We start from the raw sequence: 22,935 nt of genomic DNA, 5'->3' as shown, positions 1-22,935 counted from the left end.
TTATAGGCAGTTGTTAGCTGTCCTTTGTGGATGCTGGGAACTGAACTCTGATCCCCTGCAATAACAGTACGTACTCTTAACCCTTGAGCCATCTCTCAAGCCCTCCACTTTATCTTTTAAGACTATTTCTCTTCAAAGAAGGCGTCAATAAAGTTTTATTGTAACAATATGCTATAATTTAAAAATGATCAATAAACACATATTAAAAGTACTCATTTTTAACTAGATGCTTAAAAAAAAAAAGTTCTAGGGTTGGAGAGGTAGCAATCAGAGAACCTGAGTTCGATCCCAAGAACCCATGCTAAAATATAAAATAAAAACTGGCATGGTGGCACATGCCTTTAATCCCACCACAAGGGAGGCAGAGGCAGGTTAATCTCTGTGAGTCCAAGGTCAGCCTGTTCTACACAGGGAGTTCCAGGCCAGCTGGGGCTACAGGGAGACCCTGTCCCAAAAAGCAAGAAAAACTGGGCCTGGTGGCACATGCTTGTACCAGCACTGCAAGATGGAAGCAGATGGATCCCTGGACCTTCCTGGCCAGCCTAGTCTAAGGTGAGTTTCAGGCCAATAAGGAAAAATGGACTACACCTAAGGATACCATCTGAGGCTGTCATTTGGCTTCAACCCCGCCGCCAACACACACATGTGCACCTCCACACAAATTTTTCTAAGGACCATATAATCATGGTCATAATATATAAAGTCATATACAATTAGAAAGAAGCCAGGCCCCCAGGCCATGGGAGAACACAGTAGCTGTCCTACAAGGAGGACTCTGAACTCTGAGAGGCCAGGCCTTTAGCAGGGCACATCCTGGTGGAGACAAGTGCAGGACTGGGTCTGGACTCACACTCCCTGATGAAAAGACAGAGCTTTCTTCTCTTTTCTCTTCCTCCTCTTTTCTTTCTTTCTTTCTTTTTTTTTTGTCTTTTTGAGACAGGGTCTCCCTGTAGCCCCAGCTGTCCTGGAACTCACTATGTAGACCAGGCTGGCCTTGAACTCACAGAGATCTGCCTATCTCTGCCTCCCGAGTGCTGGGATTAAAGGCCTGCACCACCACACCCGGCTTGTTTTCTTTTTTTGAGGTAGGGTCTCCTTGTAGACATAGATGGCCTGGAACATGCTATGTAAACTAGGCTGGTCACCATCTCACAGAGATCTGCCTGCCTCTGTCTCCCAAGTGCTGGGATTAAAATGTATACCACCATGGTTAGCTCTTCCTCTTTCTTTTTCTTAACCAATCTTCTGAAGACTTATTACTTTTTGTTGCATGTGTATGTGTGTGGTGTGTATGTGTTATGTACACGGGATCCCACTGTGTGGATGCATTTCAGGGGGTGTGCATTTAGACATGTGAGCACCTGAATGTGAAGGCCAAAGGTTGACACACTGAGCATCCTCCTAGATCAATCTTCACCATATTCACTGAGGCAATATCTCTCATTTGAACCCAAGCTCACCAATAAGGGCTAATATAGTTAGCCAGTTTGCTTCAGAATCCCAGAATCCCAGCTCTGCCTTCCATGTGCTAGAATTACAGGCAGGCCACCACAGCTACCTACGGATCCAAACTCCAGCCCTCACCCTTGCATGGCAAGGACTTTATCCACTCCACCATCTCCCCAGCCCATCCAGAGCCTTCTTAGACAGGGCTAAAGCTGTGGTGGAAGGGCATGTACTGCTTGCTAATTTCTAAAACCTCAAACCTTCATTTTTCCCCTTCCCAAAACATTCTTTCAGCTTGTGGAAAAGCTAATAGTTGTTTACATTTGTCAGACTTTTAAAGGGCTAATTTGTTCCCTCAGCAGAGCAAAAGAGCGAGACACCACTTTCCACAGAGCAACAGCAACACATAAACATGCTCAGCCAGGTCAATAGTTTTCAGTCAGGAATTCCATCCAGGTCATGGAGGGGTAACTGTCTTCATCAGAACAAGTTCAGGGTTTTTGACAGTCCTTTTTCCGAACTTTTGATTTTGGTGCTGTGAAGAAAAAAAAAAGACAGAAAGAGCTATGAGGATGTAGGCTCAGGCCAGATTTTCCTCACTGAGCTGTTTAAAGGGAGGTATACCAGATGCAGCCGGAGAAAACTGACCATTGGGATTTTCTTGCTTGTAGAATGTCTTTAACAGCCCCACCGCCTCCTCAGCTCGATATCCCGGCACACACTGAAATGAGGAATGTGAGATGATCACAGGCTGTGAAAATTTGGGAAGTGTTCCAACAGCAATACACACAGTACTGAGCAAACAGACCACACGAGGTTAATCATTCTAAGCAAATTAGCGTGTGGACAACCAGCCTTAGCCAAACATCACTTTCAATCAACTCTTTTAAAAAATATTTTATTTATTCTTTTTATTTTCTGTGTATGAGTGTATTGCCTGCATGTGTGTAAGTGAACACTTCAAAAGGACGTTGTAACGATTTAATGAAATATTAGACAGGTGCTCCCTATTTAATTTTTTAAAGACAGAGTCTCACTAGGTAGCCCTGGCTGTCTGGAACTCACTATGTAGATCAAGCTGGCCTTGAACTCACAGAGATCCACCTGCCTCTGCCTCCTAAGTTCTTGGATTAAAGGTGTAGACTGGGCAGCACCAGCTATTTTTATCTGCTATTATTTACTACTCTCATTAAGTGTTTGATGCTATACACCTATGGTTGGTAAACTATGTCTGGTGAACCAAATCCAACCCATAGCTAGGAATGATTTTTATGTTTCTAAGAGTTGTGTTTTAACATGAAATCAGGTGGGCAACTGTGGGTAGGGGGTGTAAATATAAGGTGTTTTGTATGAAATTTGCAAAAATTCTATTAAAGAGTTGGTTTTTATTATTTTTATTATATGTGTATGAGTGTATTGTTTGCATGTATCTAAGTGCAACAGTATTGTGCAATGCCCATGGAGGTCAGAAGAGGGCATTGGATCCCATGGAACTGGAGTTAAGATCAGTTGCTAGCCGTCATGTGGGTACTGGTTTTCGAACCTAGGACCTTCTGTAAGAGCAGCCAGTGCTCTTAATCACTGAGTCAACTATCCAGCCCCAAGAGTTGTTTTTTTTTTAAAAAAAAACAAAACACTGTGCAACAGAGACACGTCTCTCACAAGGGCTAAAATATTTACTACCTAGTCCTTTACAGATAAAGCTTTTCAATTTTTGCTATGGAGGGTTTTTAAAAAGGAACTGTTTAGTTTGTTTTTTTCTTTGGAATCTAACTGGGCAGAAGAGATCAAAACATGTGAAAGAATAACTTGTGATGTCAGTAAAGAAAGATAGATGAAACACACATTGAAAATGAAAGTAAAGAAGCAAAGAAAATGCAAGCAACCTAGATGTGCCCATTACCTGATGAATGGATAATGAAAATATGGTACATTTATACAATGGAATATTATCCAGCCATAAAGAAGATGAAATTATGAGATTCACAGATAAGTCAGTGGGGCTGGAAACAATCACCCTGAGTGAAGTAATTCAGTCCAGAAAGACAAACCTCAATGTTTTTCTTTCATTTGTGGATGCTAGCTTTGGATCTTTAGGTATGTCTATTTCAGCTAGAAAATCCATAGAGATCAGGAAGGTAGTAAGGGGCTATGGGGGAGCACTTTTAAGGGAGGGGCGATAGAATGCAGTGATATAATGGGGAAGGGAATAATGAAGTAGGAAGGTTTAAATGGGGGTAGAGAACCAGTGGGAGGGCAGAAAAGGGGGTGAGAGAGATAACCAATACTAAAGGCCTTTAGGAAAAGTCATATGGAAACCTACTACTGTAGAAACTTCCATTTATATATATGAAGACTTTAAATGCAGTTATCCTGTAACAGGAGGACAATGCTCCTACTAGACACCACAGGCAGCAAATAAAAAGCCCAGTGCCAGGAATGGGTACCTCTTTTGGAGCTGTTGGTCAGTTGGGGGAGGTATCCCACCGACCCCTGAATATTACAGGCTTTTTTGCCAATGCTCTTGGTGACCCTCCAGAACCTGCAGTAAGACTCTATGATAAAGACACTACATACCCAAGTTGTAGAACAAACAAGCAGAAATCAAGTTGGTACCCACCTTGAAGCTTTATCCCTACTAGCTAGCTAGCCTGCATAGTGCTGCAAGGTGCTATGAATGAAAAGTAATCATCAACCTTACCAGGTGTGAACCCTTTAAGTTCACATAATGACTGGCCTGGCAAGATATGGTTACTGGTGCAAGAGTGGCACAAATGTAGTAACCAAACATTTTCTGATCGGATTTAAGGCCTGCTCCACAAGATATAACCCACGCCTGGCACCAATACCGGGGCCAAGAATCTGTGGCTAGACAGGTCATAGATAGACCCTAGGGGAAAACCCTCTACTATTATTCTGCTAAATGGACAGTAAGTGTTCTTGCCTTCTGCCTTATTTGAGAGAGGGTTTCATGTTGTTCACCACTGACTACAGCAGCTCAGGTGGTCCATGAGCTTCTGGAGTCTTCTGTCTCTGCCTCCCACCTCACTATAGGAACACTGGGATTACAGACACCTGTTACTGCATCTGGCTTTCTGTGGGATCTGGGGACCCAAACTCAGGTCCTCATGCTTGTAAGGTGGGCACTTTGCCCACGGAGCCACCTCCCCAGCTCCTTACCAACATTTTAGAGAGAAATGTTCCACCATGTCTGATATCTTAATTTTGCCTAGAAACTATAAGAAATTATTTAGATCATTATCATAAAGGAAATATTGTACAGAGTCAGCAATTCATTTGCAATGTGTTACATAAGCAAAGTTTGGGCTACTCATAGAAATGATAAGAAGAATGAAGTCACTTAGCAGATGTCTTTAATGATCAAGCTGATTACCTCATTTACTCTCCATCTCCCAATTACAGTTTCTTTCTGATGTGATGTTAAAGGAATCTATTCTTAAATGTACAGCAGTTGTTAGGAAAGCTTATAGTCTGCTGGGAAAATTCAAGGCAGATGGTTTTATAAAACTTATTCTGAGCAGGATTCAGCCTTCATAAGTCCTTATCAGGTTCTAAGAGTACCTGAGGTCTTTGAAGAAAACCATTCATAAACTCCAGCATTTGTTGAATTTTTTTCTTTTTAGAGTGTAACAGTTGGGGGTTAATCTTCCATCATGGAGAAAAAGCCAGTATAGGAAAACTGGTATGCATCCCAGACAAAACTCTGGTATATAGACTCCCAATGCTTACACTTTGAACCATAAACCCTTTGGAGGTGTGGCAGGAGTTAAAAAAGGAAAGTAGAATTTCTAAGAGATGAAAGGTATACAGATTATCTGGTCTGAGAGAAGTCTCGACTTAATTGGGCCAGCTGTGGTGGTGCACACCTCTAATCTCAGCACTCAGAAGGCAGAGGCAGGGGGATCTCTGTGACACAGAGGCCAGCCTGGTCTACACAGAAAGTTCCAGGCCAGCCAGGGCTATTAGGGAGACCCTGTCTCAACCTCCTATCCCTGAAATTAAAATGACTACTAGATATTATTAATGGTATATGGCAGCCCAGTAAAATGATGGAATTGGTGCAAAAACACTGTTATTGTGAAGAGTACTCCATCACTGAGTGGGCCAAGCTCAGACACACTACGGAGCCAGCAGCACTCACTGAAAGTTCCAGGAGCAGAGAGGTTCTGCTCAAGCTTGTTAGGTGTTAAGGGGAAGCTGGAGACTCCCCTTCCAAAGAGATTCTATAAGCGAAGAGAAAGTACACAATGAGAAACTATTCCATTTTCCTCCACTGAGACATAAGAACTCACCCAGAGTCCCAAGATACTGTCTGATTCTGTATGGGGTTTTGGAAGACCACATACAGTTGGCAAGTCTATCAAGAGATGGATAAAGGGAAGGAGGGAGGAAAAGATGGTGGGGGGATGGGAAGAAGTTAGGAATGAAGAATGAAGAGGGGGTGCACAAGCAGTGATATTACCTGAAAGGGTTTCCCGGTATTCGGTAAGTCAGCAGAGGCAACGTTTAGAACAGAACCACAACCACCGAACCGTTCATTCTGACAGCCGTAGACGACCAGTGGGATTTATGAGACGGAATTAAGGTCCTGCATATGAACGGAAGGGCATGGCAAATGGTAGTAGACTGATGCTACCATTCTAGAAATGAGAGTCTGCCTAGACTTCAAGATAATTAAAGCTGTGGTTAATCTTAAAAATCATGCAATGCAGTTACACAAAAGAAGAGAAAGAGGCTTAAGGTACTTAGACATTAAAATCTAGCAATTGTGGGTCACTAACATGGCTCAGCTGGTAAAAGTGCATTGCTGTGCATGCCTGAGTTTGATCCCCAGAACCCACTTAAAGATGGAAGGGGAGAACCACCTCCTGAGAGTGAGGGTTGTCCTCTGACCTCCACTGGGTGTTATGGTATATTTGTATGCACACACATACACAAATACATAAATTAAAAAATTAAAATCTAGCATTTGTAAACAGATTGGAAATTGAGTGTGCAGTCGCTTACTATGCACAATTTAATGCATTTTCTGTTCTCTAAATCACTTTTTCAGAATCATTATAGAATTAGAGCCGGGAAAGAGGCCGAAATTTAATTCAGGAATTTCACCTTTTAAAAAATAGTTCAGGGGCTGGAGAGATGGCTCAGGGGTTAAGAGCACTGACCGCTCTTGCAGAGGACCTGGGTTCAATTCCCAGCACCCACATGGTGGCTACAAACCGTCCTTAACTCCAGTTCCAGGGGAATCTGAAGCCCTCTTCTGACCTCCACAGCACTGCACAACATGGGTGCACTCACATACATGCAGGCAATACACTCATACACACAAAATAAAAATAATAAATAAAATATTTTAAAAACAGTTCAGTCCTTGGAACTCTTGGTGGCAGGAGAGAACTGATTCCTCAAAGTAGTCCTTATAACTGCCCCATAAGGACTGTAGTCTGCATGCACACATGCACACACACACACACACACACACATACACACACACACACAAACAAGATTAAGATAACCAATCCCCCCCCAAAAAAAAACATATTGTAGCCTGGTGTAGTGATACGCACCTATAATCCTAGCACTTGGAAGACACAGGCAAAAGAATCAGGAGTTCAAGGCCAACCAGCATAGTGAGTTCCAGGCCAGCCTGGGCTACATGAGATCTAATCTCAAAACAAAAATAAAAAACCAAACCATAACAGCAACCAAAAACACTCCACCCAATCTGTTCCTGGATCTTTCCCCAAATAATATGTAGTTTGCATTTCAATATAAAACAGACGGAAGCAAAGCCATTATGTAAGGCAGAATAAGGAAAACTTTTAAGTGGCTATAACTCTTCTTACATGGAGACAGTATGTTTTCTTGTACTCCCAAACTTCTCTGTTATTTTTAGTGATAAAACTATTTGCATATAATTTTAGAAGTAGGTAACAATATAAGTAGGAAGGAGTGCTTGCCTAGTGTGCACAAGGTTCTCAGCATTGTAAAATAAATAAATAAGTAACAAAGAAAACAAAATTTAAATGACCCATGATTCATTATCCAGAGGCAAAACATGGCTGCATATTCGCCAAAACATCCCCTACACTTCAACTTAATTTAGACTCATCTTTACACAAGAGTTGAAGTTAGGTCCAAGCTTTTCTTTCTGTGGCTTCTTTGTTCAATAGATGTGTTTATTGATACAGAAAAAAACCCATAATTTTACTATGTAAAATCTTTCCACTTTGAGCTAAAACATAATATACTTAATAATGTGTTTTATAAGTCTATGTTTCTTTATATTAAGAAACAGAAACCTGTGTAGGTATAGTTTAGTGATAGAGCACTTTAACATGCACAAGACCCTAGGTTTAAGCCTCACCATGAGAAAGAACAAGAATAAAAGAGAAAATGGGTCATTTTCCTTTTCACAGGCAAGGTACAAGACATGAACCTAAAACACCAAAGGATACTCATGAGGCGGAGAGCAGCTGCACACATAATGCACGGCTCCACGGTGACATAAAGCACAGTGTGTTCAAACACCACAGAAGGACTCTGGCCATTTTGACGACACCAATCCAGGACCTGATCAATGGCCACCATTTCAGCATGTCGAGTAGCCTTAAAAGAGAGAGACACTTGCTTTGATATTGCTTGTTTCATATATCTGATATTTTTTGAATGTGCAAAAACATACAGAATATTCCTATAATTTCTGTCTGCATTTGAGTATGTGAGGGGTGCCCTTGACCATCTAGTCCTCAGTTCAGATATCATAACCTCACCAACAGAGGGTGCCTAATCAAAGTACTGTATTAATCTTGGTGTATTTTTAGTTAAGTTCCTAAGTACCTCAGGGGAAACTTTTCATTAAAAAGCCATAGAGAGATATCTCAAAAAAAAGAAGAAAAAAAAGATATATATGATTTCTAAATATTTTAGAGGAAGCTTGAAATTTTCATAAGCCTGTGCTCCAGTTTCAAATATATTTTCAAGACTGTCACTGACCTCACTCTAAAGGAAATCTATATTTAGTTTACTGGAGTATAATCATGTACATTTTGGGGGATGAGCTTTTATATAATGGCAGACTCTACAGAAGCACAGACTTGAGATTTGTCTCAGATACTTCATCACCCAGCATACGGAATATTACACTTGAATCTGAATGCTGACAGCGACAACTCTATGTAGTTTGGAACACGCTACCCACTTTCTCTAAACTTTGGATTCCCCATATATAAACTGGAGCATCCTGCTATCCATTCCTCTACACCTCCCAGAGCAATCGGAGTTACATTATACCACTTAGGTACTCAGCTAGCTCTCTTCAACTCTTCTTTCCCTCTTATTAAAATAGCTTAATGCCTAACTTCCTAAACACATGTGATATACCAATAGTTAAATGAAGATCCAGACAACCTAAACCTATAACAAACACTGAAGTTTAAGTAGTAATTAAAAAATCTCCCCACAAGAGTCTGGAGAGATGGCTCAGCAGTTAAGAGCACTGACTGATCTTACAGAGGACTCGGGTTTGATTGCCAGCACCCACATGGCAGCTACGAACCGTCCTTAACTCCAGTTCCAGGGGAATCTGAAGCCCTCTTCTGACCTTCACAGCATTGCATGACGGTGCACTCACATACATGCAGGCAATACACTCATACACATAAAATAAAAATAAATAAAATATTAAAAAAAAAATCTCCCCACAAAGAAAAGCCCAGTACTGAATGGGTTTACTGCTAACAAATTTTAAGGAAGACCTAATACTAATATTCCTCAAACCATGCCACAAAATATAAAGGAAAAGAACCCTGCCAAACTCCTAGAAAGTCAGTATTACCCCGACACTAAAGTCAGATAAGGACACAAGAAAGAAAACTACAGACCATTTTTCCTTATAAACATAGATGCAAAAATTCTCAAAATTCTCACGAACCACATTAAGATCGTACATCACAATCAGGGAGGTTTCATTCTAGGGATACAAAATTGGTTATACATATGCAAATCAGTAAATGTAATATACAACATAAATAGAATTAAAGACAGAAATAAGATGATCACCTCAATAGATGCAGAAAGGGCAACAGGCAAAGTTCGACATGCCTTCATGGTAAAAATCCTAAGAAACCTGGAATAGAAGGCATGTATTGCAACATAGCAATTGCTGTGTGTAATAAACCTGTAGCCAATGACTAAATGAGGAAAAACCGAAAGCATTTCCTCTAGAACCTGGAACGAGACAAGGGTGACCACTTTTTCTACCCTCATTCAATGTGATGCTAAAGTCTCAACTAGACAGTAGAACAAGAGAAAGACATGATCCTGAAAAGAACCTTGTGGACTGTGCCAGAAAACCTTTGAATGTGAAAAATACTTTCAACAAAATAGCAGGATACAAAATCAACATATAAAAGTATAGACAGGAAAAACATCGCCTTTGCAATAGCTTAAAAAATATTTTGGGATAAATCTCACAAATGAGGTGAAGGACCTCTGTGATGATTTCAATGAATGTCCCTCCTAGGCTCCAAGTTGAAAACACTTTGCCCTCAGCTGCAGCTGGTGGTGCTGTTTTGGGAGGTGTGGCCTTGCTGCAGGAAGCGTGGGGGGTGGGAGGCTTTGAGAGTTCAAAGCCACATCCCACTTCCATTTTGTCTCTCTCTGCTTCTTGCACCTACTTGAAGATGTGTGCCCTTGGCCTTTTGTTCCAGCTGCCTCCTGCCATGATGGACTTATCCCTCTGGAACCATAAGCCAAATAAACTATTCCCTCTATAATTTGCCTTGTTCATGGTATTTTATCATAGCAACAGAAAAAATAACTAATACAACCTCTACAATGAGGGGCTGGAGAGATGGCTCAGAGGTTAAGAATATTGGCTGCTCTTGCAGAACACCCAGGTTCAAACCCAGCAGCAACATGGCAGCTAACAACTCTCTGAAACTCCAGTTCCCGGGAGTCTGACACCCTCTTCAGACCTCTACAGGCATTGACAATGTGGATGTACTTACACACATGCAGGCAAAACATACACATAAAATTAATAAATAAAATATTTTTAAAAACAACCTGTACAATGCAAACTTTTAGATACTCAAGAAAGAAACTGAAGATACAGAAATAGAAAGACATCATATGAGCATTAATTGCAGAATTAATGTTATGAGAATGGTTATATTAGCAAAAGTAGCCTACAGATTTAAGCTCCATCAAAATTCTAATAACATTCTTTGCAAAATTAGAATAAAACAATCTATGGAAACACAAAAGACCCCAAATAGCCAAAGCCATCCTAAGTGAATGACCAGTACCAGAAGTATCACAATACCTGACCTCCAAATATAACACAGAGCCATAGTGACAAAGACAGCAGGCTCTGGCACAAAACAGACATCCAGATTAGTGAAATGGAACAGAGGACCCAGAAATAAACTCACATGGCTACAGCCACCTGATATTTGATAAACGTGCCAAAAACATACATTGGAAAAAAAGACCGCTTTTTAAACAAATGGTGCTACGAAAGCAGGACATCCACATGCAAGATGAAATTAAACCCATCTCTCTTACTTTGTGCAAAAACTGATTCAAAATGGATTAAAGATCTTAATATAAAACCTGAAATACTCTAAGAGGAAAAGACAGAACATACTTCAAGATACAGGCATAAGTAAAAAAAAAAACAAAAACTTTCTGAAAAGAACTATGGCACAGGAAGTAACCTTGGAATTGACAAATTTAGGAGCTTCTGCACAGCATGGGCAACTATAGGCAGAGAGAAGAGACAGGCTACAGAATAGGAGAAAATCTTTGCCAGCTATACCCTGGACATGGGGTTAGTATCCACAATATATAAAGAACTGCAAACATTAGACACCAAACCCTTCCCCTCAAATCTTCCAGTCAATAAATGGGCCAACGAACTGAGAGGACATATCTAAAAAGAAGAAAATACAGATGTCAAAAAAAAAAAATCCTTGAAAAAAATGTTCTATCTCCTGCCATCAAGGAAATGCAAATTAAAAATGCTTTGAGAGGACATCACACACAAAATGGATAGCATCAAGAAATACACCACAACAAATGCTAAACATGGAACTACCACATAACCTAGCTATAACCCAGTCATAGCCCTTATAGGTATACACCTTAAGAATTCTAAGTTCTACCAGAGAGATACTAGTACGTGCTTATTACTACTCTATTCGAAACAGCAAGGAAATGGAACCAACCTAGATGCCCATCAACAGATGAAGATAAAGAAAATATACAATGGAATCTTATTCAGCCATAAAGAAAAATGAAATAATGAGACTTACAGGAAAATGGATGGAACTTAGGAATGTGGGTGTGCAACTCTCTCTCTCTGTGTGTGTGTGTGTGTGTGTGTGTGTGTGTGTGTTGTGTGCATGTAGTGCATATGTACATGTGTGTGAGGCCAGAGGAGGATGTTGGGATCCTATTCTAACAGTTTCTTCCTTATTCTTTTAAGAGACTCTCACAAAACTTGGAGCTAGGCTGGAAGTCAGCAAGAGCCCAAGATCCCCTTTTCACTGCTCCCCACAGCTCTGGGGTTACAGGTGTTGGCACGGCCACACCAGCTTTGTATGTGGGTGCTGAGGATTCAAGTTCAGGTCCTCACTCTTGCATCACAAGCAATCTTACCCATCTCCCCCTTCCCAAAATTATTATCCTAAGCAAAGTATCCCAGATGCAGAATGGCAAATACTGCGTGCTTTCTTTCAAAGCAGGGCCTGGATTTTAATTTTCATATATGTATACATGTAGAGGGGGTTGGGGGTGGGGTCTGAAGGCTGGAAGATGGAGGAACATAGATCATAAAATGAGACAGAAAACCATGAGGGAATAAGAGTTCTTAAGGGCGAGTTGGGGATGGGGGGAAGAAAAGAGGTTTAGAGAATACATGTGACAAGAAGGAGGCCACTGGAGGAAGAAAGGGGCCAGCAAGGTGGGACAGGGAGCTGGGGGAGAGGATGGGAGAAGTGTCACCCAAAAGCATAAATGAAAACCTCATAATGAAACCCGGTGCTTTGCATGCTAATTTAAAAAGAAAACTAACGATAACAGCAGCAACAACAGCAACAACAAAACCCCCAAAGTAGTTAGTGCACAGATTCTCTATGCAATAATTTATAATATCCAGGACAATAACATTTATCAATAATTTATACTGAGTGCTAACTATATACAAGCTATACATGGTAAAATATATATATATCTGCCCTCCACAAGCATAACATTTGGTGAGGCCAACAGAAAGATGCTCATTTCCCATGGTCTAGAACAGGGAAAGGAAAGTGCTGGACTTTTGACCCAAGATGCTCTGATAGACAGAGTCAGACAGGAGCAAGCATCACAGGGGGATGAGCAGGTACAGGTGATAAAATCAGCAACTCATTGTGTCAGCAGTATCCCCAGCCGCTCCCGAGTGCAAGTCCATCCACTGAGGTCTAGTCAGCCCATCTAGTGCCCCTTGTTTTAGGAAGATCCGCTCTTCTTCACCCAGCAGCAATCAATTGCCAGTATTTCTTCAGATAAGATTGCGGTCTGCTGTTCATTTTCCCAGTTCTATGCTGGGTTTTTGTCTGCCTGAGTTTGCATGGGACTTGTGTGGCCCTTAACAGGGATGACAGAGTATATGGGCTCCGGGCAGGGGGCTATGGGAGGGTGCCAGTGGGGATGGGGGTACAAAGATGATTTAAGATTATTTGAGATGTTCTGTATGAAATACACAAAAATTCAATAGAAACAAAAGAATTTTTTTTTTTAAATCAGGAATTCAGAGATGGAGGTAATTAAAAAAGAAGGCACGGTCCCGGCAACACAACGAAAACAACCAAATAACTTGCAAAAAAAATTTCCTCTAACCTGAGTCTTTAAAACTCAGATTCAGGATTCCTAAGACATATCTCCCTCATAGTTTTCAATAAATACTAATTAAACTGAATTATTTTGGCCAAATCCTCCTTTTACTGCTAGAGAAACAGAAGCTATGTTACCATGTACTGAAAACACACAGGGAGGTGGGGTGGCAGCAGAACTTCAGGTCTCTTCACCTGGGGCCAGGGCCTTTCTGTGTTGTATTCAAAGACTAAGTCTACATGAGACATGACAGAGAAATAACCCTGGTTAACTTCAGAGTACATAAGAAATCCAAGTTATTGGAGGGTTAGGTCATTAGTTCTCATATTAAACACATCATACCAACCATAAAATATAAATAGGAGGTATGACAATTATTTAAAACAGAATTGCGGGGCTGGAGAGATGGCTCAGCGGTTAAGAACACTGACTGCTCTTACAGAGGACCTGGGTTCGATTCCCAGCAGCCACATGGCAGCTATGAACCATCCTTAAGGGGAATCCAAACCCCTCTTCTGACCTCTGTGGCATTGCATGACATGGGTGCATTCACATACATGCAGGTAATACACTGATACACATAAAATAAAAATAATAAATAAAATATTAAAAATAAATAAATAAAATAAAACAGAATTGCTAGGTGAGCATCAATATATTCACTAATTACAATATTATGTTTCTAATTTGTCTCAGATCTTTTTATACCTCATAAGTGTTTTGTAAATCTGAGTTTCTATTTAGTATGAGTTTTGGTAAATCTTAGGATTTCTTTTTTTTTTTTCTTCTTTTATGTTTGTTTGATTTCAGAGACAAGATCTCCCTGTTGCCCCAGCCAGCTAGCTGGCCTGAACTCACTACATAGACCAGGTTGACCTCAATCTCACAGAGATCTGTCTCTGCCTCCTCACAGTGGGATTAAAGGTGTGTGACATCATAACCTGTTGTCTTTTTTCTTTTTGATGATGAACTTTTAAGGCCTCAGAGCACAAGTTCCAACACGACACTGAGACTGTTCTCTGCTCCCAAAGCACAGAAGGTCAAAGTCCACTGAGTCCACCTAGTGCTTTATAATCATAACATTTAGCACTGTACTTTCACCTGCTTACACTTCCCAAGTGTATGTACAACGACCCGCTGTTGAGATGCCAGGTTTAAGAAGTGCTCCTTTAACCATCAACTTGTCAATCTGACTACAATGAAATCACATGAGCTATTAAAGCACACCTCCACATAGCTGAACACTGCTGCTCTTGGACCTTATCTCATTGAATTATCTAATCTAGAAATGTTTTCTCAATATAATTTTTTAGACCTCTCCCCAAATTTGAATGTAAATTGAAGGTCTTTTTTTATTTACTGAAAAAACTTAAAGGAGAAGAAAGAATGTATTACAAATTAAACTGATCTACTTCACAAAGTTGAAATTTCATGTAGTAGATCAGTTGAAAGTGGAAATGGACTTGTTTCATTGGCATTGACATGCTCATACAACAAAACTAGGGTTTCACTCAGATGTTAAATACTACGAAAAAATTAATCATTTCTTGGCCTTTTGGCTAATATCACAAACAGAAAAAATGATCTACTATAATTTTATAGCTTCAATTAATTTTTCTCTTCTAAAACAAAAGTCATTTTATCACTGTTATAATCAGAATAAAAAGAGCTTGAATTCAAAAAGAAAGGGGGAAGACAGGGTTGTGGATATGGCTCAGTGGGTGAAGTGCGGGCCGTGCTAGCATGGGGACCTGAGTTAGGACCCCCAATGCAAGGGAAAGCAAACGGGGATCCCTGGGGTTGCCAGCCACCCAGCTGAGCTGATAAGCTCCAGGTTCTCCAGGTTCAATAAGAGACCTGGTCTCAAAAAGTAAGGTAGAGAGCAATTGAGAAAGATGCCTTACCTCGACCTCTGGCCTCTACACAGGCACATGGTGCACACACACACACACACACACACACACACACACACACACACCAGGGATGGGGAGGGAGAGAGAAGACACTGCCCCATAGAACCACATCTGGTTTCAACTCACTAACTGCCTCCCAGCATGGCTACAGTATGTCTGCATTCACACTGCTCAACTCACATTTTTGGTTTGATTGACTTCATTTCTTCCCTTCCCCACAACTTCGTTGTTGTAGACCATGAGGCAGCCAACAGGAACCTCAATATTCTCAAGTGCATCTTTGGCCTGAAACACAAAGTGGAAAATCTGAGAGGTAATGCTCAGTGCTCGAATTCAAAGACACAGATGCAGTGTGAATGGGATGTATAGATGCACCACAAGAATCACAGCTTGAGTTTTCCCTTTTCTCAAGCTGAGTGTCTCGGTGCTGTGTGATGCCTGTGTTCTCTTCTGTGTGTCCATGTTAAGGAGGACTCAGAAATAAACACATCCCTCTACAGGTCCTCAGTCACTTATTTCTTCTTACTGGGCACATATAAGTAAAGGAGTACTATTGATCAATGCTCTTAAAACGCAAAGGTCACCCCTTTTCAGATACTGTCCATATTTACAAACAGGTAGGAAAATATATAACATCTGTAAATAGTTCATTATGACACTTTCCCTTGCTAAAATTGTACTTGCTAGGGGCTGGAGAGATGGCTCGGCGGTTAAGAACACTGGTTGTTCTTGCAGAAGACCCGGGCTTGAATCCCAGCACCCACATGGCAGCGAACAACTCTCCTAACTCCAGTCCCAGGGGATCTGACAGCCTCTTCTGACCTCCACGGGCATTGCATGACACAGGTGCACTGACCTACATGCAGGCAATACATGCATACACATAAAATAAAAATAATAAATAAATTTTTTTAAAATTGTACTTGCTTACTGGGGTGGGGCTTCTCTAAAATTACAAAAATGATTGTATAGAGTACCAATACTATAAAAATGACCAGACTGGATGTCACTCTGCCCCACAGTTTCTATTCTAAGTGAGACAATGAAAGTTGGTCAGTCTATGCAAAAATGGCACAATCGCTTGGAAAGCATTTTGGAAGTTTCTCTTTTCAAAAGATCTTATTTTTGTGTATATGAGTGTTTTGCCTACATGTATTTAAGTGTACCACATGTGTGCCTGGTACTCCAGGTCACCAGAGGACTGGGCTTTCTTTTTATCGTCCATTAATTCCTTGGCCTTTTGATTAATATCACAAACATAGAAAAATTATCTACTAAGTGTTCTCCCAGCAAAATATCACATAGAAAATATGATAGAAAAATTTTAAAGAGACAAATGACATCACCGAACAGGAATGGCCTTGCTGAGGGTGCATGGACAGGCAACTGTAATGGCAGTCCACAGAAAGCGGGGTGAGAATAACAAAGTCCACGCAAGGGAATTTAGAGATGCTGTTTTCCAATAGTATGTGTTACATATGCATAAGCATGTACATCGATTCCGGTTGACGAAGGCTCAAAGCTTCTTCTTAAGCTGCTCATTGTTTCACCCCATTCTGCCCCACACTCCAGTTCCCTCCTACCTCCCACCTCTCTGCCAAGTATGAAAGAATTCAAGAACAGGTCTAACATGCAAATGGCTTTGAACCTAACAACCTGGCCTATTTGGGAAGAGGCCAAAGTTCAGTAACTAAAATGGCTACTTGATCTTACACAAGTTAACAAATTTTCAACTTAAAAAACTGAAGGGAAGCGCTGATTTTCCCACCCCAGGCAATCTTCATTTTATGTAGAACTGTAATTTGTTTTTGTTTTGTCTAGAAGCGTTTGCAAAAGTACAGATAATGAAAGCTCCTACATAGAACAGTTATTGTAGTTTTTGACTATCTTCTCTGAAGACATCACTATTATAAACTACTTCCTAGTGGTGGATAATAAAAGTGGACAGAAGAAAGGAGACCAGTAGTTTACAGACTTTTGAGGAATTCCCTCCCCACAAATATTTCTTACTAAAAACAAAAACTCAGAGGAAAAAACAAGTTAATGAGAAATAACTCTAAGGTAGATCAGTGTCACACAGGAAAGGTTCAGGTCTACTGTAACTGCGACTGAAATGGCTCCCAGAGGCTCTGTATCCACTATTCCTCCACATGGTGCTGAAGGCTTCTGATCCGCCATCATTCTCCACAACAGCTGGTAGATGAACCTCTACAGTATTTTGTTGTGGTTTCTAACCTTTTTGGAGTCAAAAATCTCCCTTGAAAAATCTAACCAGAAGTATGGAGGCTGTCACTTAAAAAAGGCACATGCCCATACAGTGTCTGGGTTCATAGGTCCCGTTACTGGGTGTGCTGGATAGCTTTAGTGTCAACTTGACAAACCTGGGTTGAGAGAGCCTCAACTGGGGAATTTCCTTCATTGGACTGGCCTGTGGCCATGTCTGCGGGGCATCTTCTTGATGAGTGATGTGGGAGGGCCCAGCCCACTGTGGGTGGTGCCACCCCTGGGCAGATGGGCCTATGCTGCAAAAGAAAGCAGGCTGAGCAGCGGCCAGGGAGCAAGCCAGTAAGCAGTGTTCCTCCATGGCCTGTGCTCCAGCTCCTGCCTCCAGGTTCCTGCCCTGAGTTCCTACCTTGGGCTCCCTGAAGAACTATGACCTAAGGATGTAAGACAAACTCTTTCCTCCCCAAGTTGGTATTGGCCAGCAAGTTTTGTCACAGCAATGGAGAATCAAACTAGGACACTGACCCTAGGATTAGTGAACACTGTTCAGGAGAGACAGTAGAGGAAGTCCTTCCTTTCTTTGAACCTGGCAGTTCCTCTGGTCAAACTTTCTTTTCTTCTCCACCAACCCACATCTATTTTGCCTCTTAAAATGAAGAAGAAATCAGTCCTATAATTTATCTCACCTGACTTCTCAGGACCTTATCTGATGGTGTCTTGTGTTTGTCCCCAGACTACCTATGAGCTTTTCTATTTGTGCATAGCTTAATCCTAAACCTTAATCTTGCTCACCTGAGAGTCTTAGAACCCAGTACAAGGCCTGATATACAGGGAGCACTTAACCAAACCACAGCTGTTGAAATGGATGAGTTCCTGTGTTTGTTCTCACTTTGACTATCCCTCAAGGTGTCCCACCATGTCACACCCAGAACACAGGACAATAAAACGCAATGTATCCTTGAACATTTGGAACTTTGGTTCCTCTCTGTGTATGGTCAATCTTTTTTTTCCCTATCTGTAAAGTATGTCCAAGGCAGAAAAGTTGGGGGTAAAAATCTCACACATCAAAAATAAAACAGAGGGGCTGGAGAGATAGCTCAGTGGTTAACAACACTGGCTGTTCTTGCAGAAGACCCAGGTTCAAGTCCCAGCACCCACATGGCAGCTAACAACTGTCCATAACTTCAGTTCCAGGGGATCTGACAGCCTCTTCTGTCCTCTGCAGGCATTGCATGACACGGATGCACTTACCTACATGCAGGCAATACACACATACACAAAATAAAATAAAATAAAAAATAAAATACAAAAATAAAACAGAATATCAAGACCCCAATATAGCCTGTGTTATTATTATTCTGAGGCAACAGAAATTTTTCAGTTTTTTTTCTTCTTATGCGCCTACCCTTCCACACATATCTTTGGCTTTTTTTTTTTTTTCCTGAGATTATTTAGCCCAGTACACCAGCTGGCCTCAAACTCATGATCCTGCTATTTGCAGGGTTTACATTTTCTTTTAGTCAAATAGAGCTATGCTACATATATACAATGCAGAGGTTGGCTATTTTCATTTAGCAATGCACTAAAAACATTTCCCTTGCTTGGACAATAATTTTTATCACACAATCTTTTTAAAGTTGTACAGTGTGCTGGACAGCTTCAGTTGTCAACTTGACACACTTGAAGGCAGAACCTCAATTGGGGAATTTTTTCTATCTGATTGGCCTGTGGGCATGTCTGTGAGGCATTTTCTTGATTGCTGAGAGATGTGGGAGGGCTCAGACCACATCCTGACCACCCACTATGGGCAGATGATCCTCCGTTTGGGTTTTATAAGAGAAAAGGCTAAGCACAGGCCAGAGGAACAAGCTAGTAAGCAGCACTCTTCTACAGTCTCTGCTTCAGTTCCTTCCCCGACTTCCTTCAGGGATGAACTGTAACCTGGAAGTTGTAAGAAGAAATAAACCCATTCCTCCCTAAGTTAGTTTTGGTCAGAGTGTTTTAGCACAGCGATAGAAAAAAGCAAACTAGAACAGAAGTTGGCACCAGGCTCATGTGGTATTAGTATGACAGACCTGATCATAATGTGTTTTAAAACATTATAGATGTTTTTTTGAGTACTGGGCTGGAAAAGCTATTGAGTGCTTGGAGCTTAGCAAGCTGTTCTTTGGGAACTTGGAAGATAATGCTGAAAGAAGTATAGATGATGGAGGCTTGACTTGTGAAGTTTCAATGGAAGCAAAGTCTATCAAGGCTGTGTGATATCTTGGATTAAAAACAGATTAAACCTTTGCTTTACTGGGACAATAGATGCTGGTCTGCTGGGGCTGCAGAATCAGCTGTGATTAACAAGAGACCAGCATCATTGAAGTGAAATCATCTGGGAGGTATGTCCCCGGGCACAGCACACAGAACTTGTGGTCCAAAGAGGCGGCCAAGGCTATACATCTCAAGCCAGATGTTAGGCTTGGTAATGAATAAGAGGTTCACAGGTGGTAATGATTTTGGCAGCATCAAAGTTGCAGAATTAAAGAGGTCATGGTGAGAATCTGAGGCTTGGTACCATGTGAGGTTAAAGGAGACCACTGATGTAAGTAAAGCCTCAGTTGCAGTGATGATTCCAGGATATAACAGATGTTAGGGCTCTGGGATGACCAACAAGGGCAGCAGCAGGTGTGGTGTAGAGCTGGCTTGAGCCTACAAGACAAACTGTGCCTTGGATGGCAGAACCAGAGAAGTGGAGCCCAGAAGAGTGTGAGTGAACCCAGATGTCTACACTGCTGGATTCTGGATTTGCTTAAGTGTGCCCTGATTCTTCTTCCCTCTTGAAATAAGATAGTATGTAACTTGTTTTGGATTTCACAGGAGCCCACAATTAAGAGATTTTTCAAACTACTGGAATTTTTAAGGACCATGAGACTTTTAAAGTTGTACTGTTTTATATTGTGATATTAACATGAGATCTTGGGGACAAGAAATGGAAAGGTTATGGTTTAATAGTGATGCGTTTGTGTGTCAAATTGATAAGGGATCAATTGTGCTGCATAGCTTTAGTTGTCAACTTCACACACTTGAAGAGGGACCTCAATTGGGGGATGTTCTCTATCCGACTGGCCTGTGGGCATGTCTGTGGGGCATGTTCTTGATTTTTGAGTGAATTGGAGAGGGTCCTGCCCACTGTGCATGGTGCCACCCTGGGAAGGTGGTCCTGGATTGTATAATAAGAAAGCAAGCTGGACTGGCCCATTTCTTCTCTTGGCACCCAAGACCTCTTGGCCCAAAATCCCCACTGCTTCCTGATCCTTTACATCCAGACAAACCCAATTCCTCAGTCTAGTCCCCCAGGGCCCTCAAAGCTTGTCCCCTCCCCCACCTTGCCTTTGCACACCTAAGACCAGCCTTCATCCCTGCCTGTCCCACCTCCAACCTGGATTCCTGAAACCAGCCTCCTACCCTGACTACCTGAGAGTCCTGAATCCTACCTCTACCTAACAATCCTCCCAAACTGTACTGTGCCTGCTGACTAGAGGGATCCAGACCTTAGGAGAAAGCCTGAGTCCATCTGATCCTCATCCGACTTGGGCCTCTGTCAGAACTCCTGAGAAGCAGGACTAAAGCCATCACCCCTCCAATATAAAATCAAAATAGAGAACCTGAAGTCTAGACCAACCAGTTTTTCATGCCCAACAAGTAAACCACAAAGGCACACAAAGTTTACAAAAACAAGCAGACCTAAACTCAACAAAGGAAGGCTTGAGTCTCACACAAGAATCAGAAACTACAAAAGAAATCCACATGTCAAAGTCACAACGAAAAAAACAATAATATGAAAAACCCAAATACTATATCCCTACCAAAGTACCAACAGTCCTGTAGAGGAGTACAATGAGAGCCCCCTCCCCCCAGAGATAACATAGGACATGAAATTCAAAGCATGATAAAAGAAAATAATGAATTTAAAGAACACACGAATCAAAGAACTGAAAGAAGATAGGAATAAACTTCTGAATGAATTCAGAAAAGAGAGAGAAACATTGAAGAATGTTCAAGCTGAAATGAAGAAGGAAGTGAAACACTCAGTAAGCCAATTAGAAATGACAGGAGAAAGCCTCACAAATAGGATGAACGAAATGGAAAACAGAGTACCAAGAATGGAAGATAAAGTGGACAAACTAGACCACTCAAGCAAAGATTATGAAAAATTTAAAGAAATCACAAGAATGGAATATGCAGGAATTGTGTGACACCATAAAAAGGTCAAACTTACATATCATAGGCATACAGGAAGGAGAAGCATCTCAGGATAATGGTATGGACCAGATCTTCAACAGGATTGTAGAAGAAAATTTTCCAAAATTAAAGAAAGACATGCCCATCCAAATACAAGAAGCACAGAGAACATCAAATAGACAGGACCAGAAAAGAAACTCTCCACGCACATCATAGTAAAAACACTAAATGGACAGAACAGAGAGAATACTGAAAGTTGCAAAAGAAAAACAAGTCACATATAAAGAAAAACACATCAGAATTACAGCTGACTTTTCAGTGCAAACTATGAAAGCCAGAGAGCCTGGACCAAAGTATTCCCAGTTCTAAATGACCACAGATGACAACCCAGATTACTTTACCCAGCCAAAATGTCTATTATAGTTGAAGGGGAAAGAAAATTTTTCCATGACATAAATAAGCTGAAAGAATTCATGACCACAAAACCAGCCCTAAACCAGCCCTTCAGAGAGTTCTTGAAGTAATACAAAGAACTGAATAAAGGAACAACTATACCCAAGGGGTTATGGAAAGAAACTTAATGAAGGTATAACTATGGAAATGCACAGCTACACCAAGAATGTGAACAGAAATCAAAACGACAGGAATCAATACACATCTTTTATTAATAACTTAAAATATCAAAAGACTGAACTCCCCAGTCAAAAGACAAAGACACACATCAAAAAAGATCATCCACCATGATCAAGTCGGCTTTATCCCAGAGATGCAGGGATGGTTTAATATACATTAAGTCAATAAACATCATAAATCATATAAATGGACTCAAAGACAAGAACTACATGGTCATCTCAATAGATGCAGAGAAGGCCTTTGACAAAATTCAACATGCATTTATGTTCAAAGTTCTAGAGGGATTTGGAGTGGAGGGAACAAACCTCAACATAATTAAAGCCACAAAACAAACCCACAGCCAACATAATTCTAAATGGAGAAAAACTGGAAGCATTCCCATTAAAATCAGGACCAGACAAGGCTCTCCACTATTTCCACTCCTTTTTAACACAGTGCTTGAAACTCCTGCAAGAGCATTAAGACAAGAAAAGGAAATTAAGGAATAATAATTGGAACAAAAGGGATCAAATTGTCCCTTTTTGCAGATGATATGATATTATACCTAAGAATCTACCAGAGAACTCCTAGAAATGATTAACAACTG

General features: G+C 41.0%; 1 protein-coding gene across 1 annotated transcript in view; it reads right to left on the bottom strand.

The window, feature by feature from the left end:
• Positions 1-1,168: 1,168 nt before the first annotated feature.
• Positions 1,169-22,935, bottom strand: part of Adat2 (adenosine deaminase tRNA specific 2) — a 27,774-nt gene continuing 6,007 nt past the window's right edge. The window contains exons 2-6 of the mRNA XM_008829821.3: positions 15,444-15,548; positions 7,926-8,076; positions 5,930-6,036; positions 2,095-2,167; positions 1,169-1,981 (exon numbers count right to left, since the gene is read on the bottom strand). Coding sequence (XP_008828043.1) covers positions 1,938-1,981; positions 2,095-2,167; positions 5,930-6,036; positions 7,926-8,076; positions 15,444-15,548 — 480 coding nt within the window. The 3' untranslated portion in view covers positions 1,169-1,937. The remainder of the gene's footprint in view (positions 1,982-2,094; positions 2,168-5,929; positions 6,037-7,925; positions 8,077-15,443; positions 15,549-22,935) is intronic.

Source organism: Nannospalax galili, unplaced genomic scaffold (assembly GCF_000622305.1).
Source record: "Nannospalax galili isolate Female #2095 unplaced genomic scaffold, S.galili_v1.0 scaffold154, whole genome shotgun sequence".
NCBI lineage: Eukaryota > Metazoa > Chordata > Mammalia > Rodentia > Spalacidae > Nannospalax > Nannospalax galili.
Note: the sequence above shows the minus strand (reverse complement) of the source record. Positions and strands in the feature narration are given on the sequence as shown.